The 27,356-nt window shown below is 55.6% G+C and overlaps 1 protein-coding gene across 4 annotated transcripts; it reads right to left on the reverse strand.

The window, feature by feature from the left end:
* Positions 1 to 15,863: 15,863 nt before the first annotated feature.
* On the reverse strand, positions 15,864 to 25,844 carry PLEKHF1 (pleckstrin homology and FYVE domain containing 1). Of its 4 annotated transcripts, none has more exons than XM_032249190.1 (2): positions 25,776 to 25,838; positions 15,864 to 17,423 (listed from the first exon to the last, which is right to left on the reverse strand). In XM_032249190.1, exon 2 carries the CDS (start codon positions 17,408 to 17,410, stop codon positions 16,571 to 16,573), a length of 840 nt encoding a protein of 279 aa, XP_032105081.1. In that variant the 5' UTR covers positions 17,411 to 17,423; positions 25,776 to 25,838; the 3' UTR covers positions 15,864 to 16,570. The 4 variants fall into 4 exon arrangements, 2 of the variants coding, with proteins under 2 accessions (XP_032105081.1, XP_032105082.1); XM_032249191.1 differs by lacking the exon at positions 25,776 to 25,838 and adding an exon at positions 21,286 to 21,332; XR_004260143.1 differs by lacking the exon at positions 15,864 to 17,423 and adding an exon at positions 22,768 to 25,404 and having other exon boundaries at positions 25,776 to 25,844.
* Positions 25,845 to 27,356: the final 1,512 nt, after the last annotated feature.

Here is a 27,356-nt window from a genome sequence, read left to right on the forward strand (position 1 = left end):
CAGGTGTCTGTTGTCAGGTGTTTGGGTGTCTGGGTGTCAGGTGTCTGAGTGTTGGGTGTCAGGTGTCTGGGTGTTCAGGTGTCTGGGTGTCTGAGTATCTGGCTCTCTGGTTGTCTGGGTGTCAGATGTCAGGTGTCAGATGTGAGGTGTCTGGGTGTTGAGTGTCTGGGTGTCATGTGTCCAGGCGTCTGGGTATCAGGTGTCTGGGTGTCCGGGTGTTTGGTGTTTGGGTGGCAGGGTGGCAGGATTTCTGGGTGGCAGGGCTGGCCTTTCCAGTGGAGTCTGGCCCAGGGAGGGCTGCGGGCTGCTGGTGGGTGAGGTAGCTCTGAGGATACCTGGGTGCAGGGACCCAGTCATTGTAGGAAGAAACCATCTGCTCAGGGCCGGCTATTAACCTACTCGGGTGTTGCCGTTCCCAGGCAGAAGGTGCGTTTTAGCTGGATGACTGCTTTGTGTCTCTGTGCTGAGATGTCTGGTTGGAGGGACGCAGGCCTGGCTGCTGTGTGCAGAGCCGGGAGGCCGCAGGGCTGGGGACATGGCCTGGCATCCGCGGTGGGAGGCGCCCTCTGGCGGGCCAGCCGGGCACGACCTTCCTCCCCCTCTCCTTGTCCCCGCCAGGCCAGGCTCAGATGGCGGCTCTCAGGATGCTGTTTTGTGTGTTCCCAACGGGAGGGTGCAAAGGCCACCTGAGGCTTTCCTAAGCCATGGACAGAGCATCAGCTGTGTCTCCTGAAACCTTTTTGCATATAAAACAGAATATCTCTCAATCCAAACCATCAACATATGGCAATTAAGAAATGCAGGACTCATCTAAGCCATGCAGACGGGGGCATTTCCTGATGTGCCTTCAGTTGGCTGGAGGAGAGAAATGGCTTTATTAGCTGGAAGAGGCCTCTAGGACCACGATGACAGCCAGAGGTCAGCAGGCCGAGCTCGGGCCTGACCACCTGCATCACAGCCTTGGCATCAGCTGTGGGTGCCCCCAAGACCCGGCAAAGGAAGGAGCTGAGAGGTAGTTTTCTAAGCTGTGGACGTGGTGGCTGTAAATTTTATTTTTCTGGGTTTTAAGAGAAGGACTTTACTCATTCTTGTTAGGCAATTAAGCAAATGCAAGTTTAATATCTAGGAGATATCTATTGTACACCAATAAATGAGTAAAAATAAATTCAAATGACCAAGCCTACAGCTGGCAGGGCTGCGGGAAAGCAGTGTACACATATGCACACACACGCACATGCACACATACACATGCACACACAGGGGGCGGTACATAGCGATACAGTATCTTGGGAGAGTGATTTGATGAAAAAAAACCACAGGAACTATCATATATATCTTCCAGCCAATCGATTTCACTTCAGAGAAAACATTCCAATAAAATAATTCAAGTGGAAAAAATTAAAGATATTCATAGCACTGCTGTTTATAATAGCAGGAAAAAAGAAAGGAAAGAATTCCAATTCTGAACACAAGGGAAATAGGTAGACTATGTATGTGAGCAAAGTGCTGGAATCCTAATAGCCAAGTATAATGGACAGAGAACAGGGCTGGGCATGTGACATTCCGTGGATGTACCCCCGCCCCACACACACACATTTATTTACCTTACCACAATTTCATGCTTCAGTGCTTGGAGGGAATAAGACAGAAAGAGGGATTGCAGGCTGGGTGTGGTGGCTCACACCTGTAATCCCAGCATTTTGGGAGGCTAAGGCAGGTGGATCACCTAAGGTCAGGAGTTTGAGACTAGCCTGGCCAGCATGGTGAAACTCCATTTCTACTTAAAAAAAAATTAGCTGGGTATGGTGGTGGGCACCTGTAATCCCAGCTACTTGGGAGGCTGAAGCAGGAGAATTGCTTGAACCCAGGAGGTGGAGGTTGCAGTAAGCCGAGGTCACACCACTGCACTCTACCCTGGGCAACAGAACAAGACTCCATCTAAAAAAAAAAAAAAAGGAATTGCAGATGGTGCTGTGTTCCTAGTGGCCTCTCACCTGATGAAGGTATGACTCAGAACAGATGAGCAGGCATGAATCTCAGGGCAGGGGCATCTCCTGCCTGGAGGGTTCTAGTGGTTAAGATGTGAATTATTTACGTATTCCTAAACCAAACAAGAGGCAGCCCGATCAGATTTTTGGAGAGCCGGCCAGGTCCTCATCTCCTGGGGCTGCCTCTGGGGACCGTTGACGGCCATCACTCAGGAAGAGTGCTCACAGCCCGCCTTGGAGCCTGCTCTCCTTAGAGGAGTGGTCCCACTATCACATTCAGTTCCAAAGCACCATCCCAGATGCTGAGACTCAGGAGAGCTTGTGTTCGTGCTCACTGACCAAGGCAGGAGGGCCCGCTGTGCTTGGGGCTGTTTTGGGTTCTTCTATGTTAGCACTCTCCAACATGAATAGAGTACAAGCCAAACATGTGAGTGTTTTGCCATGGGCAGGTGTATGCAAACCTACCCCAACATCTGAGGAAGCTGAGAGGCCGAAGAAAGAGGCTGGCATATCTAATTCCTTAGAAAGAAATATTCAGTAGGGGCCGGGCGCAGTGGCTCACACCTATAATCCCAGCACTTTGGGAGGCCGAGGCGGGTGGATCACGAAGTCAAGAGATCAAGACCATCCTGGTCAACAGAGTGAAGCCCCGTCCCTACTAAAAATACAAAAATTACCTGGGCATGGTGGCGCATGCCTGTAATCCCAGCTACTCAGGAGGCTGAGGCAGGAGAATTGCTTGAACCTGGGAGGCGGAGATTGCAGTGAGCCGAGGTCGCGCCATTGCACTCCAGCCTGGGTGACAGAGTGAGACTCCATCTCAAAAAAAAAAAAAAAAAAAAGAATGCTCACAACTCAGCAGTAAAAAGACATGTGGCCAAGCTTGGTGGCTCATGTCTGTAATCCCAGTACTTTGGGTGGCAGAGGCAGGAAGATTGCTTGAGCCCAGGAGTTCGAGACCAGACTGGGCAACATAATGAGACCCTGTCTCTACAAAAAAAGAGGCAAATGTCCTAATTTAAAAGTGGACACTAAACACATGAGAAGAGGCTCAACACCATCAGCCATCAAAACCACAGCAAGATACCATGTCTTCCCTGCTAGGACGGTTCAAGGCAGTAACGAGTATTGATGAGGTTGGGAAGAAATCCGAACCTTTGTACGTGGCTGGTGGGAACGTAAAATGATATAGCTGCTTCAGATAATGGTTTGACCAGTTTGACAGCTCCTCAAAACGTTAAACAGAGTGGCCACATGACCCAGCAATTCCACCCCTAGGCATATACCCAAGAGAGTGGAAAACATATGTCCACAAAAAAACACACACATGCCAGTGTTCACCAGCAACATTATTCACAATAGCCAAAAAGCGTTACCACCTAAATGTCCATCATCTGAGGAACAGTAAATGTGTGTAACATATAATGGGCTATTACTCAGCCATAATAAGGAATGACATACTGATCCATGCTAAACATGGATGAATCATGAACATTATGCTGAGGCCAGGCAAGGTGGCTCATGTCTGTTATCCCAGCGCTTTGGGAGGCCGAGGCGGGCAGATCACTTCAGGTCAGGAGTTCAAGACCAGCCTGGACAATATGGTGAAACCCCCATCTCAACTAAAAATACAAAAATTAGCTGGGCATGGTGACCCATGCCTGAATCCCAACTACTTGGGAGGCTGAGGCAGGAGAATCGATTGAATCCGGTAAGCATAGATTGCCGTGAGCAGAGATCGCACCACTGTGCTCCAGCCTGGGCTCCAGCCTGGATGACAGAGTGAGATTCCATCTCAAACGTGTGTGTGTGTGTGTGTGTGTATTTTTCACTCAGTATTTTATATATATATGTGTATATATATACATATATAAAAATATATATATATTATATACATAACATATATAAAAAATATATATTATATACATAACATATATAAAATATATATTGTGTATATAATATATATTATGTATATAATATATAGAATTTATATGTAAAAATATATACTATGTATATAATATATAATATATATAATTTATATATAAAAATGTATATTTTATATATATATATATATATATATATAATACCAAGTGAAAGAAACTAGTCACAAAAGACTCTGTATTATATAATTCCATTTATATGAAATGTGCAGAACAGGCAAATCCACAGAGGTGGAAAGTTGCCAGGGGCTGGGAGGTAGGAGGAATGGGGCATGACTCATCATGGGTGTAGGGTTTCTCTGTGGGGTGATGAAAATGTTCTGAAATTAGATAGTGGTGATGGCTGCACAATCTTGTGACTAGACTAAAAACCACTGAGTTAGATACTCCAAAGAGGGGGCGGATTTTATAGGATGTGAACGCTATGTCAATAACGCTATTTTCTAAAAACCCCAAACCCCTTTAAATCCACTTCTCTCTCCCTTTGCATCAGAATTCCTCCTGAGTTTCTGTGCTCCCCGCTGCCAATCTGTCTGCTCCACCCTGTCGTCCTTTTCCCGAAGGCCTCTGCTCTGACCACGGAGATCCTTCATTGAGGGCACCACTGACCTCCATGTTCCTAAGCCCCAGGTCAGTTTCCAGTCCTCCCCTTCCTTGTCTCCTCCCTCTGGCTGCACCACTGCCCCAGGCTCTCCTGGCCTTTCCCTTGTGGGACTGGCTGCTCCTTCTCCATCTCATCTGCTGCTCCCACCTCCTGGGATGTCCCAGGGCTCATTTCTTGGAGCCTTCTCTTCCTATCCACACTCACCCAGCCCCTGGCTTGTCTACTCACTGGTGACCCCCAAATGTGGCAGCCTGGACTTTTCTCTGGCCCACTCAGTCTTTCCATATCTAGTAGGAATCTCCACCTTGTCATTAAAAAACAAAGTTCTTGCTGGGGTGGCTCACGGCTGTAATCCAGCGCTTTGGGAGTCCAAGGTGGGAGGATCGCTTGAGCCCAGGAGTTCTAGACCTGCCTGGGCAACACAGCCAGACCTCGACAAAGAAATAAAAAATAAATTAGCTGGGCATGGTGGTGTGTCTGTAGTCCCAGCTGCTCTGGAGGTTGAGGCAGGAGGATTGCTTGAGCCCAGGAGGTTGAGGCTGCAGTAAGCTGTGATGGCACCATGGCACTCCAGCCTGGGTGACAGAGCAAGCCCCTGTCTCAAAAAAAAAAAAGAAAAAGCGGAGTCAGACTGTGGCACATCCCAGGCCCGCCGCCATCCCCTCTCCCCTAACCTCTCCGCAGTCCCCTGGGCACCCTCCCCTGACTCGCTGCTCTAGGCCTCCTCCAGGTGCAGTTTCCCACCCCAGGGTATTTGTAGCTGCTACTCCCTCTGCCTGGAATGTTCTTCTCCCAAGTAGCTCCATAGCCCTCTGCCTCCCTTCCTTCAGGTCTTGACTCAGTTTCACCTTTCCAGTGATGCTGTGCCTGGCCGTTCCCTCTGAAACTGTAGCCACCCAGCCCTCACCGTCTCTCCCCTGCTCTGTCATTACCCATAGTATTTACTACTTGCTAATACGTTCCATTATATATATATGTTTCCCCAAATGAGACAATCTATGGCAAGGGGAAGAATGTTGAGATAATCTTTTCAGCAAACAAACAAGCCCATCAGCAGAGCCGAACTAAAAAGGTCAGGCACGTGTATTTCCAAACACTGTGGCCCCTCTTTGCTGGGAATCTTCCTAGTGCTGGAAAAGATCCCACAGGTATAAGAGACTCTAATACACTTTCTTTTTTTTTTTTTTTTTTTTTTTTTGAGACGGAGTCTCACTCTGTTGCCTAGGCTGGAATGCAGTGGTGCGATCTCAGCTCAGTGCAACCTCTGCCTCCCAGGTTCAAGCGATTCTCCTGCCTCAGCCTCCTGAGTAGCTGGGACTACAGGCATGCACCACCACGCCAGGCTAATGTTTGTACTCTTAGTAGAGACAGCGTTCACCGTGTTGGTCAGGCTAGTCTCAAACTCCTAACCTCATGATTCACCCGCCTCGGCCCCACAAAGTGCTGGAATTACAGGCATGAGCCACCGCGCCCAGCCGCTCTAACACACTTTCGGCTGTAGTTACTGTCTGTCTCCCTTCACTAGAGTGGGCTCCCAGAGAGGAGAGATTTTTGTCTTATTCACAGCTGTAGCCCCAGTGCTCAAATATTACTCAGTAAATATTTGTTGAATGAATAAATAAAAGATTTAAAAGCTGGCAGGCAGTTTTCTCCCCTTTTGCTTTTTTGTTTTGGTTTGGTTTATTTTTATTTTTTAAATAGATATGGGGTTTCACCATGTTGTTCAGGCTAGTCTCGAGCTCCTGACCTCGTGATCTGCCCGCCTCGGCCTCCCAAAGTGCTGGGATTACAAGCACGAGCCACCACGCCTGGCCTCCCCTTTTGTATTTTTGCACCAATGCCAACCTGTGCATGCATAAACAAGCTGACTGCCTCTTTGGTTTGGAGCTGGGCCTAACACGCACACAATGTCATTCTCAGGCACCTGCTCTGCCTGAGTGCTGGAGGAACAGCTGCTCCCCCATCCCCCGACCAATCCCACGAACCCAGTGAGGTGAGCTCTGATTCCAGAACACTGTCTGAGACCCGCATTCCAAGTAACCCACCAGAATGATCACAGTGAAAGGACTGATAACGCCAAGTGCCGGTGAGGGTGTGGAGCAACTGGAAGCCTCATCCACGCTGATGGAGTGTAGATTCACGTGACTGCCGCAGAAAACTGGCAGCCTCTACTCAATCGGACATGCATATACCAACAGCCCAGTTCCACTCCCAGTTATGTCCCTACCAAATGAGCGCTTCTGTCCACCAAGACAGTACAGAAATGCCTGTATTCACAACAACCCCAAACCAGAAACGACCTGGATGTCTTACCCAGCTCGTGGGTGAGAACTTGCGGAAGGGTCATAAAACAGGATACTTTACCACGACGAGCAAGAACAACCGACAGATGCCCACAACAATCTGGAGGAATCTCACAGGCATAGGTTTGAGCAAAAGAAGTCAGCATAGCTGGGCGTGGTGGCTCACACCTGTAATCCCAGCACTTTGGGAGGCCGAGGTAGGTGGATCATATGAGGTCAGGCGTTGGAGACTAGCCTAGACATGATGAAAACCCGTCTCTGCTAAAAATACAAAAATTAGCCAGGTGTGGTGGCGTGCACCTGTAATCCCAGCTACTTGGGAAGCTAAGGCAGAGAATTGCTTGAACCAGGGAGGTAGAGGTTGCAGTGAGCCAAGATTGCGCTACTGCACTCCAGCCTGGGCAACAAAAGCAAAACTCTGTCTTAATAACAACAATAATAACAAAAAGAAGAAGAAGTCAGTGCAATGCACACAGCATGATTCTATTTATATGACATTTTTAAAAATAGGGCTACGTGTGGTGTTGCATGCCTATGATCCCAGCACTTTGGGAAGCCAAGGCAGGAGGATCACTTGAGGCCAGAAGTTTGAGACCAACCTGGGCAACAAACTGAAATCTCGTCTTTAGAAATAAAGTTAGCCAGGCATGGTGGCACATGCCTTTAGTCCCAGCTGCCCAGGGGGAGTGGGGAGGATCCCTTGAGCCCGGGAGGCTGCAGTGAGCCAAGATCGCGCCACTGCGCACTCCAGCCTGAAGACTGTGCCACTGCACTCCAGCCTGGGTGACAAGACCTTGTGTGTAAATGAAACAAAAAACACCAGGAAAAAGTCGTGATAGAAACCAGAGGACCAGGTAACCCTTGGAGGCAGGTACCGTGAGGAGGGGCTAGAGGGAGACTTCTGGGGCTGCTGGAGATCTGGATGGTGCCTTACACACTTATGTGTTTGTGCAAAATCTCACTGAGGTGTACACTTAAGATCTGTGCAGTTTACTGGATATAGGTTTTACCTCAATTTAAAAAAAGAAAGAAAAGGCCATAATGCCAACACTTTGGGAGGCTGAGGTGGGAGGATGGCTTGAGGCCAGCCTGGGCAACGGCAGGACCCCAGATTTACAAAAAATTAAAAAGTTAGCCAGGCATGGTGGTGCACACCTGTAGTCCCAGCTACTTGGGAGGATCGCTTGAGCCCAGGAGGTCGAGGCTACAGTGAGCTGTGATCACACCACTGCACTCCAGCCTGGGTGACAGAACGAGATCCTGTCTCAAAGCAAAACAAAACAAAAAGAAAAAACAAAACTCCCAAGGCAGGGAGGATCCATCGCCACATGGCTTGCTGTCCCCCTCCTCTGAACTATGTGTCCGGCCCCATGCTAATTTCTTCCCAGTACTTCTTCGAAGACTTGCTGATTTCCCTAACGGCTTGCTCCTTGACCTTTGCAGAAGAGACCAATATTGCAAAATACCTTGGACCTAGTAGTGGGGACATGGGCATTTTAACAGAGTAAGCCCTGGAAGCCGCTGGGTCCTTCCGAGTCAGTGTCCCTTAAGTAGAGTTTTGCCTCTGAGTTCTGCTGCCTCCTCCGTCTTTGACTCATGCGATCATCAGATCATCAGCCGTGAGGGGCAGACCTGCTGAGTGAGAGTCCATTGTTATGGGTTTGCATAAAGGCGCCAGTCACTGAGTCCATTGTGCTGCTGAATGCTCGCCTTCACATCTCAGAGTTGCTCATTGCTGGATGGCTTTCTCTGTAACGGATTGAAACTCCACAGTGCTCCTCCACTACACCTGCCTATGGACAGGCTTATTCTGGGGGCGAATCTAGATCCCAAGACCTCACCTCCCTCCCTTTCCCTGGACTGTCCTGAGAGCCCCGCATGCACGGTGACTCCCCTGCTGGTGTGGCCCAGGACTGCCCCTCCCTCTGCACAGTGGGAGCAGAAGCTTTTGACCCTCTAAGACCATGGTCGGGGGATGGGCGTGCTGTCTAGGCCCATCTCTAGAGCCAGGATGTGGTTGGGGTCAGCTGTATCAGGCTGTGCAGCAGAAGGTGAGGACAGGGAGGTTCTGGGTGGAGAAGCGCTGTGCCACTGGCAGCTGCCATCCCGGGAGCTCACTTCCAGCTGCACGTGGGCATGGAACTGTGAGTGCGCCAGGTTTCAAGGTGCAGAAACAGCATGAACGCAAAATACGGGGGGCTCGGCGGGCCTGTGGCCTGCCCTGGGGTGTATGACCAGCACCCCCTGGCCCCCACAAAAGGGTCTTGTCAAAAGCCCAGGCACACCCCCTCGCCTGCCCCACCTTGCTGAGCGGGTCTGCTTTGACTCTTGCTCTCTCTGGACCGACTCCAGCTCCGGCGTGGGGAAAAGAAATCCTCAGGGGTTGTGTTGCGCCAGTAAGTGGTCATGGCCAGGGTAGGCAGGGTTCAACGGCCTCTGCCTCCTGCTGGGGGCCCCCAGGAGGCCTGGCAGCTGCTGAGATCCAAAGGCATTTTGGTATTTTAAGGGTGTTGGTAATTTACAAACTGCTGGAAGTGTCCCAGTGTCCCATTGTGCTGCTCCAGAATTCTGGAGGCATGACGGCCACCACGCCTGTGCTGCCCCAGGAGACGGGGAAGCCTTGGGAAGCTTCTGGGCAGCCCAGAGGATGGGCTCCAGGCTCTGTCCCTCCGAGCCCGGGAGCCACAGTGGGCAGGCCCTCTTCTCCAGAAAGCCTGTGTTTCCAGGTCAGAATGTCTGGCAGGACCCCCGAGCTGATGCTCCAAGGATTGAAATTTCCGCTTGTTGTTGCCCAGAAATGCCTGGCTCTGCCTGCGCCTACCCCGTGCCTTCCCTGCCTGCTGCTCTGCGCTGAGCGCTGGAACATTCCAGTCGGAGCTGGACTTGGTGGTGGTGGTGGAAGCCAGCAGGAGACGGGGCTCAGGGCTCGGGAGGTCAGAGGCCACACAGCTGGCCGCAGCTCTGCTCCGCCCCAACCCTGACACACAAGTGCAGGGCGTGCCCTCCCCTGGGCCCCGTTTCCAGTCCTGATAGGAAGGGATAATGGGGAGGAGGCTGGAGTCTCCCTCTGGTGGTTCCCTGCTCCTGCTTTCTGCGCTGGCCCACACCCGCCTCTGCGGCCTCGCCTGAGCTACTCCTGCTGGGCCACCGCTCTTTCAGGTGCCCGAAGGTACCGCAGACGCCTCCATTCTGCGCCTGGGGCCCTGGAAGGTGTGAGGGAGGAGGTGGAAGGAACGAGGGAAGGTCCAGAGACACCTGTTTTCAAGGAGCTCCAATGCCAAGGCCAGGTTTGGGGTGCACAGGCCGCCCTCGTGGACAGTGGAGGTGGGAGAGCTGCAGCAGGGGCCGCTGGGCCTCTGGGGGCACAGATGAGTGAGCCACACCACCTGGGGCAAGCCAGGAAGGCTTCAGAGTGGAGGTGGCATCTGTGCTAGGTTCTCAGAGAGGGCTGGGCCAAAGTTCACTGGCAGAGCTGGGAAAATGGTGGGCATGGGGTCAGTAAGCAGCCCAGGGCAGGCTGGAGCCCGGATCTGCTGGGCCAGCAAGGCAGACCCCTCTCCCCTGTCCGCCCCGAGCCCCTGCTTTGCCTGAGGTTCTGCTCCTGGGCACCGGTTCCATCAAGTCTGCTGAGGGCAGGGGCAGAGCATGGGCATGGAGGGCGTGGGCACCTCCCAGGTGAAGCTCTTGGATGCAGATACAGGCAGGGGATCCCCCCTTCTCCCAGCCAGCAAGCGCTGAGGGGGCAGCCCTGGGCCTGCGGGCATGAGGTGTTGGGAGGCAGCCTCTCCCCTGTCCTCAGGCCCAGGAGGCTCACTTCCTGCAGGCCTCCTCGGAGACAGCCCCGGTGGAAGTGGCGGCCTCGGTTTGTGCGTGTGGCCCAGGAGGCGGCGGATCCTGGCTGGGAACTGGGTCAGTCTTCGAGGCACCTCCAGGCCCCATCCCAGGGGCTGAGCCCAGGGGACGCTCTGCCTGCCCCTAGGCCTCTTTCTCGCCTTGATCAAAGAACAGGCTGGGCAGGGAAGTGGCCAGGCTGGCGTAACCCCTGTGATGCCAGCCTGGACGAGAGCCTCACGGAAGTCTGGAGCCTGGCCTGCGATCGAGTCAGACCCAGCTCCAGAAAGCACCGCTTGGGTAGGGGGTGGGGTGGGCGTTCTTATCCCCACCTGAGAGGGCCACTCACATTTAGCGTATGGGAGGGGGACTGATCCCTGAAGCCTGGGCCGGACGGAGCCCTCCTGCTGTCCCTGCTCCTGTAGAAATATGCCAGAAACACCAGTTCCTATCCAGAGCCCGGCCCGGAGGCTCCAGGGTGAAACTCCGTTGCTTTCTTTATCATCCTCTCTACCCCGATGCCCCCAGCCCCATGTCCTCCTGACTCACTTATTCATTCAACAAACGTTTAATGCTAAGGACCTGGAAAGACAGTTACCAAAAAGGCCCAGAGTCCCAGTCCTCGTGGAGACTACAAGTCTCTGATAAAGTCCTACCATCCTCTGAGGATCAACCAAACACCACTTCCTCCAGGAAGCCCTCCAGCTGTTCTGGGAGTTCCCTTCTCTGGCTTTGTCAATCCCTTTCTCTCTGGGCTCATGACACGTCTCCTTTAGCCTTAGGATGGCCTCATGTGACCTGGTCTCTGCCTCTTTGAAACTAGTGCACAGATGGGCCTCAGTAAGTGGCAGTCACAGCCACCATCAGCACCCCCGCATCCCACCATCATCAAGGAGGTAGAAGATTCTTGGGGTCCTGTGAACCTCCCACCTGACTCTCTGGCCTCTGACAGGCAACACCCCAATGTTACCAGCACATATGATGGTGGGCCTGTCTTTAAGAAAACTTGGCATCTAAAAATCCCAGCCACCAAAGCTCACAGGTAGGGCCCACTTGACCTTTGTGAAAAGCCTCCTTAGTGTCTGCAGTGTCTGGGGCCCGTGGGAACACCGCACCCTGCAGAGCTCTAAAGGGAGGGCTGACGGTGGCTCATACCTATAATCCCAGCACTTTGCAAGGCCAAGGTGGGTGAATTATCTGAGGTCAGGAGTTCAAGACCAGTCTGGCCAACATGACGAAACCCCGTCTGTACTAAAAGTACAAAATATTAGCCAGGTGTAGTGGCGCATGCCTGTAATCCCAGCTACTTGGGAGGCTGAGGCAGGAGAATCGCTTAGAACCTGGGAGGCGGAGGTTGCAGTGAGCCAAGATCACACCACCGCAATTCAGCCTGGGTGACAAGAGCAAGACTCTGCCTCAAAAAAATACAAAAGAAATAAAAGAGCTGGCTGTCATCAGTCCCCAAGTGCCCTGAGGTCACGGCTGTGACTGCACTTGCCACCACGAGCTGCTCTGCTCCAAGCTGGTTCCTGCAAGAGCGGTTCCGGTCCTGTCCCTGTGGGTGGGGTGGTGGGGTTCTGATGTCCCTCAAACGCATGGGCCTGTCCTTGGACCCTCCCCTTGCCCCTCTTTGTGTCCTAGCAAGAGGCAGGCACCTCCCAGGGAATCCTATGTTGCCTGTTCGCAGGACCGGCTTCTGGCAGGGACGTGGAGTCCAGGCACAGCTGGGAGGAAGATGTGAGAGGTGGACAGCAGCACTCGGCTGGCAGGACAGTTGGTTCCTGTGTCCTTGCCAGGCCTTGCAAGCAAAGCCCCCGGCAGGAGTATGAGGCTGGACCCCGGCCCAGCAGCCTGGTGATCCTGCCAGACCTCAAGCTCAGTTCTGGGGAACGGGAGTATCTGTAAACAACAGAGGGACAGAAGCCTGGCCTGAGACCTCCTGACCTTCCCAGGAGTGGGGACGGAGGTCATGAGCAAAGCTAGCGCAGCTGCATGGCCGGGGCTCAGGGAAACTCCCAGAGCCTCCAACGAGCTTTCCCGCCCAAGAAGGGGACTGGCGGCGGCCCTGTGGCCAGGCAGGGGAGGCGGTCGCTTCACCCCTCGGCCTGATCCTGGTCCAGGAGGCCATCTCTGGTGGAAAATAAACCTGTCAGGAGCCAGAGACAGGGCAGCGCCTTCCCTTCCCAGGCCCACGGGCCAGGCAAGCATCTTCTGTTTTGGGTGGCTCTGCTGTCTCCCAGCACACTCCCCTCTGTGCCTCAGTGGCCGGGGCGGACCCCTTCAAACTCACCCTGGCCCCAAGCACCCTGGGGGGCACTTGGCTTCCTGGCACCCCCTCGGCCATCAGCTCGGAAGCTGAGACTTGTGTCTATTGAACACCCCAGCGTCGGCCAGGTGCAGTGGCTCCCGCCTGCGATCCCAGAACTTTGGGAGGCTGAAGAGAAAGGATCGCTTGAGCCCAGAAGTTTGAGACCAGCTTGGGCAACATAGGGAGATCCTGTCTCTACAAATGAATAAATGAGAAATTAGCTAGGTGCCGTGGTCTGTGCCTGTGGTCCCTGCTCCTTGGGAGGCTGAGGTGGGAGGATGGCTTGAGCCTGGGAGGTCGAGGCTGCAGTGAGCTGTGATTGTGCCACTGTACTCCAGACTGGGCGATAAAGCAAGACTCTGTCTCAAAAAAACAAACAAATAAAAATCTCTGCAAAATGGGGGAGGACGGGAAGGAGGGCAGCTAAGGCTTCCAGTCCACAGCCAGATGCAGGATCGGCGCAGATGTGGCCTTAGTGAAGCCCAGGTCCTCCCTTGGAGATCCCAGGGGAGCAGACAGCTGCCGGCCCCCATGCCTGCCTGACCTCCTCTCCCCATGCCAGCCACCCGCACACAGCAGTCAGGGCAAGCTCTCAAAAGCCGAGAGCAGCCACACTGCACGCCGAAGGCTCCCACGGCTCCCGCACATCCGAAGTGGCTGCCCGCGCCTCTGGGAGCCCAGCTGCAGCCACACTGCACGGTCACACGGGTTCCTTTCCTGCCTTTGTGCTGGCTGTTGTTCCTTCTGCTGAAATGTCCTCTCCCCACGCAGCAGGCGTCGCACGCTCATTCTCAGCCCGCCCACATCACAGCAAGCTGCCCTCCGGCTTCTGTGCCAGTGTCTCCCCCACCACGCGGTACGGGCCCCAGCACCAGGACCTTGTTCAATTCCCTCCCAGCGGTGTCCCCAGCAGCTGGCACGGCCCAGCTGGGGCAGGAGCAAGGCTGCGGGATGGGGGCTCTGCAAAGGTCCCGGGCCATCCCCAGCCATGGGTCCTCACGGGCCATAACACCTTGGAGCTCTGTCCCAGCCTTGTGGGGCTGAGGGCTGAGAAGCACCTACTCAGCCCCAGACCCCAGGGGCTGCCGCTATGCCCTGGAGAGGATGCCACCACTGCCTGCTATGCCCTGGAGAGGATGCCACCACTGCCTGCTATGCCCTGGGGAGGATGCCACCACTGCCTGCTATGCCCTGGGGAGGATGCCACCACTGCCCGCTATGCCCTGGGGAGGATGCCACCACTGCCCGCTATGCCCTGGAGAGGATGCCACCACTGCCTGCTATGCCCTGGAGAGGATGCCACTGCACTCAATAAACCTGGGGTCCTGTGAGCAGACCCCCTTGGCAGGCTGGTGTGGCCGGGCTCAGCTGCACGTGGTCCCTTCTCCCATCCCAGTGAACACTGCCTTTTAGGATCCGAGGGTTTCTGGCAGAGGAGTGGGCTGTGAGAAGCGGCGAGCAATGGCAGCCAGCACACCCTGCCCTGGCTTCACTCCCGGGGTGCAGGGATGGGGTTGCCCAGCCTGGGTTTCAGAGACCGCGCTAGATCTGTCCAGGAAGTCACCCCCAGCCCCATGAACTGCCTCACCCTGTGCCCTCTGCCCAGGCAGAACCAGCCTAAACCAGTTTGTGTGGTTCAGGGAGGCCAAGGAGAGAAAGGGCCTGTAAACAAATAGGTCCTTCCTGGAAGGCCGCTGGGCCTCACACACCGGTCACTCTGCCGAGCACGGCAGATCGCAGGCACTTCAATACCAACCCCTTGGCTGGGCACAGTGGCTCACACGTGTAATCCCAGCACTTTGAGAGTCCAAGGTGGGCGAATCACCTGAGGTCAGGAGTTCAAGACCAGCCTGGCCAGCATGGTGAAACCTCGTCTCTACTAAAATTACAAAAATTAGCCAGGCCTGGTGGCACATGCCTGTAATCCCAGTGACTTGGGAGGCTGAGGCAGGAGGATCGCTTGAACTCGGGAGGAGGAGATTGTCATGAGCCGAGATCGCATTCCAGCATTCCAGCCTGGGTGACAGAGCGAGACTCTGTGTAAAAAAAAAAAAAAGAATACTAACCCCCCCACCTCCCTCACAGGGAGCCCACAGGCCACCAGCAGGCCTTGTCACCTCAAGGGTGGTCTGTGGGTGGTGGTGGTGGGCAGGCCCTGGGAGCTGGGCCTCGACCTGCCAAATCAGAATCTGCACCCTCCAGGGTTCTGTCTGCCCGTGGCCCTCCGAGAACTGGCCCCAGGAGGACAGTGCTGGCCGGGGAGAGGATAGGCTGGTGAGGTTTCAGACGCTGTGCTGCGTGAGCAGGGGGCTCCCAACCCCACGGTCAAAACTTCTAGCTGACAGCAACCCCAGCATCTGCCCCAGTTAGGCCAAGGCCAACTAGGGGCTGGGAAAGACTAGTGCAGAAGCGCCCACGGGACACTGTTAAAGGACCCCCAGCTCCATGGCCAGCACGGGACCAGGTGTCGAGAGGCCGGCCTCGAGCCCCAGGCCCCATGCACACTCACTCTGAGCACGGCTGGTGCACCTGGGACCCGGTTTCCCTCTCCACAGCACCAGCCCCAGGGCCAGGCAAGACGGCAAGGGGGAGCTGTCAGCCTGGGAGGCCCAGCAGAGCCACACAAATGGCTGTTTGTGTCCTCAGTTCCATCCACTGAGATCCCCCACACCAAAGTGACTAGGGCAGCAGGCGCCAGGCCATGGTCACAGCACCCGGGCAGACCTGTGACCTGAGGGGCCCAGCCAAGGCTCGGCATGAGCGTCTGTCTCCGCCGGGCAGCCGGCATACCCAGGAACACCCAGTGTGGGGGACAGTGGTAGATTTTTGCCACCTAGAATGTTCACAACCACGGACAGAGCCATGTCTGACGCAAGGACACGCCTGGGCTTTGTAACCACCTGAGTCCATAAACTTTCTTTTTTATTATTAAGTGTGGGCAGGGGTCTGTTCTTGCAACTGAGTCCTAACAGAAAACACGGGATTCACTGGCCACGGGGAGAGCTGAGGATGGGACAATAAGGCACGAGACACCTGGACACCTGGACAGAGGTGACGCAGGCTGAAGTCCTCGCCCGCCTGCCCTGGGCCTCCGGGAGCTCAGGCTGCAGTCCCTGGGCCTGGTGACACCCACAGCACGGCAGTCTCTGGCTGGGTTTTGGGGAGCCCACATGTCTCATTGGCAGGCCTGGGCTTCCCGGAAGCCTTCCAGGACTCAGGCTCTTCAGTGGGGTGTGCTTGTCGTGGTGGAGGTGGCTTTCTGTGGCTCAAGGCTACACTCCTGTCCTGTCTTCCCTCTGCGCTCTGAACCCCACTCTGGTCCCTAGATGCCTAGGGACCTGGGATTGTGCAGCTCAGGAGGCTGTCTGGAGCTGCCGCTGCAGCCTGCAGAGCTGGGAAGTGGCGTTTGCTCCCAAGAGGTCTGGGTACTCTGGGACTTTCTGAAGGGAAAGGCATTACCTGCAGTGGAGCCGGAAAGACACGGTGTCCAGCAAAAAGGCACTGAGAGTTCAGAAAGTCACTCCCCACCGCTGTGCCCGCTCAGAGTCCTGGGCAGTGGAGCTGGCCCAGGGACAGACTCTCTGCAGGCGGGGGCGTCAGCTGTGGAAGGCAGACCAGGCCACACCTGAGCTGTAGAACTCCACGCGGCTGGACCAGTCGCCGTCCCCGCTGCCCTCCTTGTCCTCGTCGGAGTCATCGTCGTCTCCGCTGGACGCTCCGCAGATGGCCCGGGTCAGGTGGGCCGGCTGCCCCGGGGACCCCGCGCCCTGCTCCTCCGCCTCCTCCTGCCGCTGCTGGGCGGCCAGCTCGCGGTAGCAGAGGCTGCAGACGCGCACGGGCTTGGGGGACAGGCGCGGGAGCAGGAAGCGCTGGCGCGAGCACTCAGCACACACCACGAAGCCACACTTGCGGCAGTGGTGGCGCCGCGTGAGGGCTGAGAAGCGCGTCTGCGTGCAGCGCATGCAGATGTCCGTGGCCTTGTCGGGGATCCAGGGCGCCGCGTGCTCTGTGCTGGGCGAGCGGCCCGTGGCCCGCAGCTGCCGCCGCACGCACTCCTCGATGTGGCTGATCCACTCCTGGCGCTCCGTGGCGGAGGCGGCCGACACCACAAAGGACTTCTTGGCCGTCTTGATCATCCAGCGGTTCTTGGCCTGCAGCGTCTCGGGCAGCAGCTCCAGCGTCACCTCCTCCAGGGGGATGATGTGCTGGCTGCGGTACTTGCGCTTGTTGAGCACGATGCTGCCGTACACCAGGATGTCATTGAAGAGGAAGAAGATGCGCGGCTTGGCCTTCTTGCGGCACTCCTTGGTCAGCACACCCTCACCCAGCAGCACCCGGCCCAGCAGCGCCAGCGGCTGCCCCGAGGCCCCGAAGCAGCTCTCCACAGCTGCGATGCGCTGGCTGTTGATCTCCGTGTTGGCCAAGTGGTCCACCATCGTCTCCAGCCCGCTGCAGGAGGAGACAGACAAGGAGCACGTCCAGGCAGGTGTGGGGGTGTCAGAACCAGGCTGCCCACCCCCAACTCACTAACCAGCCGCACCAGACGGCCCACTGACTACCCACGGTGCCCTACTGGCCTGCCTAGCACTGACAGGCATCACCCCAGAAGCGGACACTTAGACTTGAGTACCGGGAACTTCAGGAAGGGAAAGGGGATTCCTCAGTACAGGACACGTGGAGGCCAGACAGGGACGGGAACGGAGGGATAAAGTGTGCTACTTAGGCTGGGAGCAGCAGCTCACACCTGTGGTTCTAGCACAGTGAGCTAGATCAGTGAGCTATGATCACGCCACGACACACCAGCTAGGTGACTGAGTGGACTCCATCACTTCAGAAAAACAAACTGCTACTGAGCAGGTGACCCCTATGGGCAGCAGGGTTCAGCTCCACTGAGGAGCCTTGAAAAACAGGGTGGAACAGGCCTGGATGGGACATCAGAACCGTCCATGCCAGGAGACTTGGGTCTCCACCCCCAACCCATCCCTGACTCTGCCATCCACCAAACCAAGCCATCACAGGCCCTGCAGCCCACGTACCCACACAGTGAGTACAGCGGTCACCACCAACATCACAGGCACGGGCGCCAAGTGCTTCCTGTCGGCCAAGCGTGACTGCTTCACTTAGTCCCCGCCCGACCCCAGGATGCAGAATCCCCACTTTACAGCAGGAGAACTGGGGCAATGCTGGGAGGGAGGGGCCCCAGAGCCCGCATTATGCTGCCCTCCTGCGTGGAGTGTGAGGCACACAGACCCCTCTGTTGGTGCCCTAAGCACTAAGCACTAACTCAGAGCTCATGTCAAGTGCCCCCTGCTCGATCCACACACACACCAGCCCACCAGACTCACAATCTTGAAGACAGTGCCTCAGCCTCCCCTGCCCTCAATGCCACAGCCTTCCCGGTCCAAGCCTCCAGTCCTGGTCTCTCCAAGCTCCAGGAGGGCTCTCAGCATAGATGTTTACCTGCTTGTCTAATAAGCTCTTCAAACACAATACATCCAACACCAAGCCCAGTCCCCGCAGACCTGCGCCTCTTCCTCTCCTTCAGTGACAGCACCATTCACCCAGGAGTTCAAACCCCAGATCTAGGAAGCATCCTTGAATCTCCCCATCCCTGTACCTCCAACATTCAAGCCATGAGCAAATCTCATCATCATTACCTCTCCACTCTAGCCTGCCCGCTTCTCAGCACACGGCTCCGCCACCATATCAACAACAAGGTGCCACTGTGTCCCTCCTGAGACAGGCTGTCCCAGGGTCGGCTCCTTCCTGCAATGGGTTCTCAGTTCCCATCTGCCTTCCAGAAGGGTTCTCCTTGACAACCCCAGCTCAGGCACCTCTCCCCACACCCAGGACAGGCATTGACAATCTATGGTCTGAGAGTCAAATCCGGCCCTCAGCCTGCTTTTGCAAAGATTTATGGGCTGGGCGCAGTGGCTCATGCCTGTAATCCCAGCACTTTGGGAAGCGGAGGCAGGTGGATCACAAGGTCAGAAGTTCAAGACCAGCCTGGCCAAGATGATGAAACCCCGTCTCTACTAAAACTACAAAAATTAGCCGGGCACGGTGGCAGGCACCTGTGATCCCAGCTAATCGGGAGGCTGAGGCAGGAGAAGTGCTTGAACCTGGGCGGCAGAGGTTGCAGCGAGCTGAGATCGTGCCACTGCACTCCAGCCTGGGCAATAAAGTAAGACTCCATCTCACCAAAAAAAAAAAAAAAAGGATTTATGGGGACACAGCCACATTCATTAATTATTGTCTCTGGTGGCTTCCACACTGCAACGGCAGAGTTGCATGTTGGTGACAGGGACTACATGGTGACAAAGCCTAAAATATTCACCATCTGGCCCTTTGTAGAAAGGGTCTGCTGACCCGTTCTCTGGGATTCCACCCTATTTTATTTTTTCTTCATGGATTTAACAGGACCTGCTGTTTTCTCGCCTAGTCATTGCTTGCATTCTCTGTTTCCAGCACTCAATTCTTATTTCCATGAAGAAAGGAGCCTCTTCTTGTTCACTGTGCCTACAATTCATGGAGCCATGCCAAGCACACACTAGGTGCTTCATAGGCAGCTCAGCATGGTTCCAAGCAGCTCCCAAGGCCCGCTGTGCATGACTCAACTCTTACCTCTGCAGAGGAAGAGGTGAGCGCTGGCCCCCACCACCACTTGCACACAGGCGTTCAGGCACACACAGCACGCCTGGGCCTGAGCTGATCACACCCACAGTGTTTCTGGGTCACCGAGCTGCCGTTCTGAGCCTGGGCACCTGTAGGAAGCCAGAGTGGGGCCCCAGTACGGGGCCTGGATCATTGCGCAAGAGGGGAGGCTGTGCCCCTCAAGTCCCATGCCACTTGTCCGCGCAAATCACAAGTGTCCTGAGAAGTGCTGCCCACACCACCTTATGTAAGAACTGCTATTTTTAGGTTGCTGATCTTGGCTGTATACTGCAAACCTAGGGGATTATCAGTGACAGCCCTGGCCTGTCCCGCCATAACTGATCACTGAGTACCTGGCTGATGAACAGTTTGACAAAACCAGAACTGCATTCCATAAAGAGCAGTAAATGCGCAGCAGAGATAACCAAAACGCCTACCAGCAAGGAAAAGGATAAAAACCCAGGGCTACTCACGCAATGAGAGATAGTGATTAATGTGATCTGACAGCAAACCACAAACACTGAGTGGAAAATCGCGACCTGTAGAATCTTGTATGTAAAGTGATACCACTTATACAGGAATTATATAACATTCTGGAAGTGTTCAAGAACTATATCTATGAATAAAAATAAGAGGAAGGCCAGGCAGTGTCTCATGCCTATTATCCCAGCACTTTGGGAGGCTGAGGAGGGCAGATCACCTGAGATCAGGAGTTCGAGACCAGCCTGGCCAACATGGTGAAACCTCATCTCTACTAAAAATACAAAAATTAGCCGGGTGTGGTGGTGAGTGTCTATAATCCCAGCTACTTGGGAGGCTGAGGCAGATGAATCGCTTGAACCCGGGAGATGGAGGTTGCGGTGAGATGAGATTGCGCAATTGCATTTCAGCCAGCCTGGGTGACAGAGTGACACTCTACCTCAGAAAAGCGGGGGGGAATCAGAACAGAAAATAAATAACAAGTGTTGGTGAGGATATGCAGAAAACCTGGAACCTGTGCACTGCTGATGAGAATACACCCTGGTGCAGCCTCTATGGAAAACAGTACGGAAGTGCCTTCAAAAGTTAAAAACAGAACTACCATCTGATCCAGCAATGCTACTTCTGGATATATATCCAAATTGAAAGCAAGGACTAAAGTAAATAAATATCTGCTTTCCCATGTTCATACAGCATCACTCACAATAGCCCGCAGGTGGAAGTCACTCAAACATCTATCAGTAGGAGAACGGATGAACAAAATGTGTAACATACGTACCATGGAATACTCTTCAGCCTCGAAAAGGAAGGAAATTCCGACACATGCTACAACACAAATGAGCCCTGAGGACATCATGCTAAGTGAAGCCAGCCCATCACAAAAGGACAAGTACTGTAATGACTTCTATGAGATACCCAAAGTGGGCAAGTAGAATGGTGGTTGACAGGGGCTGCTGGAAGGGAAATGGGGAGATCGTCTGGGTATGGAGTTTCAGTTTTAAATGATTAAACAGTTTTAGAGGCCAGGCATGGTGGCTTACGCCTTTAATCCCAGCCCTTTGGGAGGCTGAGGCGGGTGGATGACTTGAGGTCAGAAGTTCAAGACCAGCCTGCCCAATATGGTGAAACCCTGTCTCTACTCAAAATACAAAAATTAGCTGGGGATGGTGGCGCATACCTGTAGTTCCAGCTAGTCAGGATGCTGAGGCAGGAGAATTGCTTAAATTTGGGAAGCGGAGGTTGCTGTGAGCTGAGATCACGCCGCTGCACTCCAGCCTGGGTGTTGCAGTGAGACTCTGTCTCGGGGGGAAAAAAAAGTTTTAGAGATCTGTTTCACAACAATGGGAATATATTTAACACTACTGAATTGTACACTTGAAAGTGGTTAGGATGGTAAAAAAAAAAAAAAGACACGGGAGAAAGTGGCCTGGGGAGACGACCTAGATGCAACCAGGAATGGGGGTCTCAGATTGGATTTCACCTTCGTCTACAATGTTTCATTTTTTTAATTAGAAAAAGGCAGCAGTAAACATGACTGAAATCCAAATACCTGTCAATTTCAAGAAATGGGAACATGCATTTCTTCTTCTAATTTTAAGGTCCTCAAAAAGAAAAGAATTACAGGCCAGTGTCTAGATGGAGTCCTGGGCTCCATGGTCTGGGGGCCGCTGAGCAGGTCTCAGGATGGGACACCTGGCTGAGCCTGGCAGGGTGACCGCATGGCATCCGGGTCTGGGCACCTGCCGGGGATGTCAGGAGCCCCGAAGAGGCAAGGCCACATGTGCTGAGAAGTCAGGCCACTGGCAAAACAGGACGAAAACCCAATCCTGAGACTGTAGACCAAAGCCTCACACATTCAGTAGCCGAGGCAGGTGGGCTTTGTGCCCAGAGAGCAGGTAGCCCCCCGTCAACCCTGGAAGCTCGCTGAGCTCAGGAGACTGGGGCCAGCAAACGGACAACACAAAGGAAGGGAAGGAGCAGCACCAGGCAGAAGACAGCTGCAGGCAGGGTGCCCAGTCCACTCTGGACCCAGGCAGAAGAGAGCTGCAGGCAGGAGTGCCCAGTCCACTCTGGACCCAGCCAGCAGAGAGGAGAAGCCTGACACTAACTCTGCAGCCTGTGCAGGGAGCTCAGAACACTCAACATGGGACCTCGATGCTGCTCTGCCCCCCCCACACCGGTGACTCCCAGATCTCCTCTAGGCCCTTATGGCCAGTGTCCAGCTGCTGGTGGCAAAATGTGAACCAGGAAGGGCGAGGAGGGGCATCTGGTGGTGATGAAAGGGGCTGGGCTGAGAACTGGCCCCACACTGGGGCAGCCAGGGGCTCACATGTGCCCCACTTTGTGAATCTGCTGAGGGTCCCAGGCTGGGCGAGGGGCAGGGCAGACAACATCCTCCTGGGGGCTGCCCCGGCATGCTCGCCCTCTCTTCGTGACCATAACTCCACACCCTAGTTTGACCTGGCCCGTAAGTTTTTCTTGACAAATACAGCAACCCAGAGTTAAATGGGAAATGCTTTTTTTCTTTTTTTTTGAGACCTCGTTTTTGTCTTGCTTTGTTGCCCAGGCTGAAGTGCAGTGGTGCAATCAGGGCTCACTGCAGCCTCGAACTCCAGGGCTCAAGAAAGCCTCCCGCCTCTACCTCCCGAGTAGCTGGGACCAGAGGCATGCACTAGTATGCCTGGCTAATTTTTAAATTTGTTGAAGAGGTGAGGGTTCACTATGCTGCTTAGACAGGTCTTGAACTCCTGGCCTCAGGCGCTCCTCCCTCCTCATCCTCCCAAAGTGCTGGGATCACAGTATGAGCCACTGAACCCAGCTGGGAATCCTCTTTTATCATTCTCACCAGGGAAATGAACCTCCCTCCCTTAGCACAGGGGAGGAGAAAGCTGAGCCCCGTCCCTGCTCATTTGGGGTCGGCCTGCCTTGGGAAGATGTTGGCGACAGAGCTTCCTGGCAGCCTCTGGGCCTCAGACAGTGCCTGTGCTGGCCCCAGTGTGGCCCTAGGGCTGCTGGTAGATGGGAGGCTGCGGCACAGGGTCAGTAAAACTGGGGGACCAGGCAACGAACAGACCCGTGTCCTTTTTTGAGGTTTCAGAGGCATAGGGGCTCTCAGGCTCAGTGATCCCACTGCCTGCAGAGGGGCTGGAGGTGCTCACAGGAGCACGGTGGCTTGGGAGCCACATCCTGAGAGCCACCGCGTGCCTGCGGAAGCCGTGAAGCCAGGTTCTGTAGGTGGCAGCCCAGGTGTGATACGTGATCAACAGCAGGGGCTGGAGCGCTACACCAAATCTGAGCCACTGCCAGCTTTTCTAGGTCCAATTTTACCGAAAGACAGCCATGTGGGACAGAGGCACTATGGCTGGCAAAACCGAAACTATTTGCTACCAGCTTTTGACAGAGAAGGTTTGCCAACCCCTGATCTACACCACGTCACGTTGTAAAATGTGTAACGCACACATTGCAGGGCACGCTGAACAAGCCACGCAGGGCTCTGCCTGATGGGAGTCGCCTGTCCTACCCCTACTCGGTGAGAGATGTGTGGGGCCCCAATATGGTAGCCCGGGAAAGTAGGAGCTGGGCAGGGGGTGGCGGGGCAGGGGTGGAGGGCTGTAACTCTTTCACCTTGGGTTACACATGGGGACAGTGCTCAGGGACGTGCAGGGCCAGGGTTGCTAAGGGAATTAGAGTTCTGGAAGCAGCTCAGTCCTTTGGACTTTCCCTTGACTTCCAGATCGGGGTCCTCCTTCCCTGCAGGGATCTGGGCCCCACGAGGGCCCACCCTGCTTCCAAGCCTGCCTGATTTCATTTTCCAAGTATTTATGAGACCTACTGTGTGCCAGACACTTTGGGAGGTTACAGCAGGGAGCTGGGGACCAGGCCCTTCAGGAATGCACACTTCCTCCCAGTGAGACTGGAAGAACATTAACAAGGTCTTTTCTGAGAGCCAGTGCTAAACGTAGGGAAGAAAAAGACTGGTGCGCCCAGCAGGGCCGGGGCTGGGGTGACAGTGGAGGTCAGGGAAGGCCTTGGGAGGAAGTGACCTCACTCCAGCCTGAAGAAGCCAGCCGTGCAAAGACCTAGGGGCACAGTTCCAGTCCTGGGGCGCAACTCAAGGTGGAGTGGGTGAAGTCAGGCCACAGAGGAAGGAGCGATGGGGCTATGGGGACAGATGAAGTCGCAGGGCCGGCAGGGACCATCCTGCAGACCTCAAGCCTCCTCTCCCTCCAGAGGGGCCGCCCCTTGGCTCTGTCTAGCCCTGTGATTCCTGGAAGGCCCTCCTCCGGGAAGAGACCAGTAATAGGAAAAGCAAAGCCAAACAAAACTGGAAGTGCCTCCAACGGAGTGCTTAGCGCCATCAGGCTCAAAGTTAAGCATATTACTGCATTATTTCACTAAATCCTCACAAAAGCCCGCTTGGGGAAGGTACTTCCATCACATCAAAGTCCCTCCCCAAGGTCCCTGCTGAGTGATCAGGAAGCCTGGTTCCAAAATAGCTATGAGCTGCGGAAGGCTGCACTCAACCAGAGACAAAATCAGAACTCCAGAAATCACAGTCCAGCGGGTGTTGCCTGTGCTCCAAATGCCTGATGCCCAGCCCGTCCCTGGCAGGTCCCTCAGCTTCGCTGGGCTGTCCTACCCTCCAAGCCACACTTCCTTCCTCAGGTGGGCTGGATTGGGTAGGTCCCCTAGCTTCCCGGGGCGCCTGGCCTGTGTCTTGGCAGCCCTGAGGGCTGACGTGTGCAGGGACGAAGGCCGAAGTCAGACTCACCTAGGCTCACACAGACTCCACTGGGAATGACGCTGTGCAGAGGACGATCCCAGCGCATTAGGGGACTACCTCCCCACCCACCTCCTTGGCCTCTGACCGTCTCTGGCCGGGAGATACCAGCTGTGTTCAATTTCCAAAGGGGTGCTCCCCTTGGGCTGCAGGGTGACTCGGAACCTCTGCTTTCCCACTTGCAAAGGGGCTGACCACACCTCTATCCTACACAACCTGTCTGGTGTTGGGGAAGCCAGAAAGGAGGAGATTACAGGCCGCCTCTCTCTGCAGGTCTGCTCAATAGTTTCCTCTCTGAGACCGCAACCATGCTCGAATCTATTTCCCTTGACAGCTCCCACCAAACTCAACTGCTCCAGAGGAACTGGGACCCCAACGCCCCCTCCCCAGCGCCCCGAAAGTGTTGATCCACTCACAACACCTCCCTGCCCAGGGGGACAGTGGTCCCATCCAGGCCTCCAGACTGCAGACTGGGACTGAGAAGAGAGGCCTGGCGGCCGCACGAGACCAAAACTCCTGGAAACACCACCGGCAACCGGGCTTGCTGAGACCCCTGCAGCCCCGGGCCGCCCGCGAACCCCTCACTCCCACCAGCTTACACCTGCGCGCTTCCACGGGAACTCAGCCTCGGCCCCTCTGGCCCCTGCCTGCTCTCCCTCGCTCTCCCCAGGCTCCCTGCCGCGCCCACCCCGCAAGCCGCTCAGGATCGCCGTTCCCCGGCCTCTTCTCCGGCCGGAGTCCGCGGCGCCGCGCCCCGCCCGCCCGGGAGCCACCCAGATGGTGCGGCCGGAGGGAGCTCGCCTGCCCCGGGGGTGGGGATGGGGGGACTCGCCTCCTGGGCCCGCCCCGCGCCCCGCAGCCCGGCCGGAGGACGGTGGAGAACTCACCTGCAGCGCCGGGCCCGCGCCCGGAGCCCCGAAGCCACCCCGCGAATCCGCACCGCCGCCGCCTCCCGCCCGCCCTAGGCCACCCGGCGCCACTCAGGTCCCCGCCCACTCCCCGCCGGACACGCCCCCACGGCGGCTATGCCAATCGGAGCCCGGGGCGCCGGAGGGGCGGGGCCTGGGCGTGCCTCCCGGAGGGCGCCGGAGCTGGGGCGCGCAGCGGGTCCGGGACTGGGCGGGGCTGGCGCCGGTGTTTGAGCACCCCCCCGCCCCGCCCCGCTTCCCTTTCCGCCCGCTGCAGCCGCACGCGGAGTGCGGCGTCTGTCACCCGCTGGGACTGCGAGCCTGGCCCTGGGCGGGGATGGGGTGGGGGCGCCGGCGACTGCGAGACCTGCGGGGCTCGGCGGGGAAGGGGGCGGTGGGAGGCTCGTGCCTTCTGGTGCCTCCGGAGGGCCTCACGACACAGTCACCCCCAGCTGTCGTAATATGAAAATGCGGCAGAATTTTATAAACTTTTTTTTTTGAGACCAGATCTCCCTCTCGCCCAGGCTGGAGTGCAGTGGCGCGATCACGGCTCACTGCAGCCTGCACAGAAATCATCCTGACCCCAGGAGAATTAGCCCGCCAGGACCGGCTACTTTTTGTATTTTTGTAGAGACGAGGGTCTCACTATGTTTACCAGGCTGGTCTCGAACCCCTGACCTCAATTGATCCTCTGGCTTGGCCTACTTAAGTGCTGGGATTTCAGCAGTGAGTGAGTCACCACACTTGGCCTATTTTAAATTTTTTTATAGTGGAAAATTTCAAACTGAAGGAAAGAGAATAGTCCAGGGGACCCCGGTGCCCATCACACAGCTCCAGCACTAGCAGCAGGTTCTGTCACCCCTGGCCCAATAGCGCTGGAGCCTCCTGTGCGGCTCAAAAGGAAATTCCCAGGCTTCAGCGCCCCAGGCCTCCCTGGCTCTTCCTGGCCTCTTCCCCACAGCTTCTCTCAAACGGGCTTCTTCCTGTTCCTCAAAGCCCCAGGCCTTTGCTTCTCCCTCCATCAGGCCTCAAACTGTCACCTCCTCAGGGAGGCTGCCCTGGCCACTCACAGCGGTTCCCTGCCTCCACCCCATCTCCCTCCACAGTCACCCGTGTTTGTGGCTTTGCAAAGCATCTCTCCCAACCCAGAATCCTCTCCTGAGGAGGTTCAGGGCTGCCTCCCAGGCTGTGGCTTCTGTGGAATGCTCATAAACAAGTCATGCTGGTGGCTTGCCTCCCACCCAGGCTGTGAGTCCCACGGGCCAGATGATAATTTCTTCTCATTCAGGCAGGACTTTCTTCTGGTTCACCCCTGCAACCCGAGTGCTGAGAATGGGCAGTGCATGGAGAAATGCACTCTGTGCCTGTCACATAGATGCAGGTTGTCTTGCCAAATAGAACCCCACCTGGGCACCCCAGAGGGGCTGGCTCAGGCCAGGGCAGTGCCTGCGGGGCCAGGACAGGGTGGGAGGGGAGCACAACAGGAGGAGGGCTGATGGGCTGCAGGGCCATGGGGACGCAGCTAGAAGAGGTGCCTGCTCTCCTGGGGGGTATGGGCTA

The sequence above is a fragment of the Sapajus apella genome, unplaced genomic scaffold (genome assembly GCF_009761245.1).
Source record: "Sapajus apella isolate SASKATOON/1434 unplaced genomic scaffold, GSC_monkey_1.0 scaffold68, whole genome shotgun sequence".
Lineage (NCBI taxonomy): Eukaryota > Metazoa > Chordata > Mammalia > Primates > Cebidae > Sapajus > Sapajus apella.

Bases quoted from the DNA above. Each gene is read 5' to 3' on its own strand.
- PLEKHF1 (XM_032249190.1), bottom strand. From the start codon at position 17,410: ATGGTGGACCACTTGGCCAACACGGAGATCAACAGCCAGCGCATCGCA.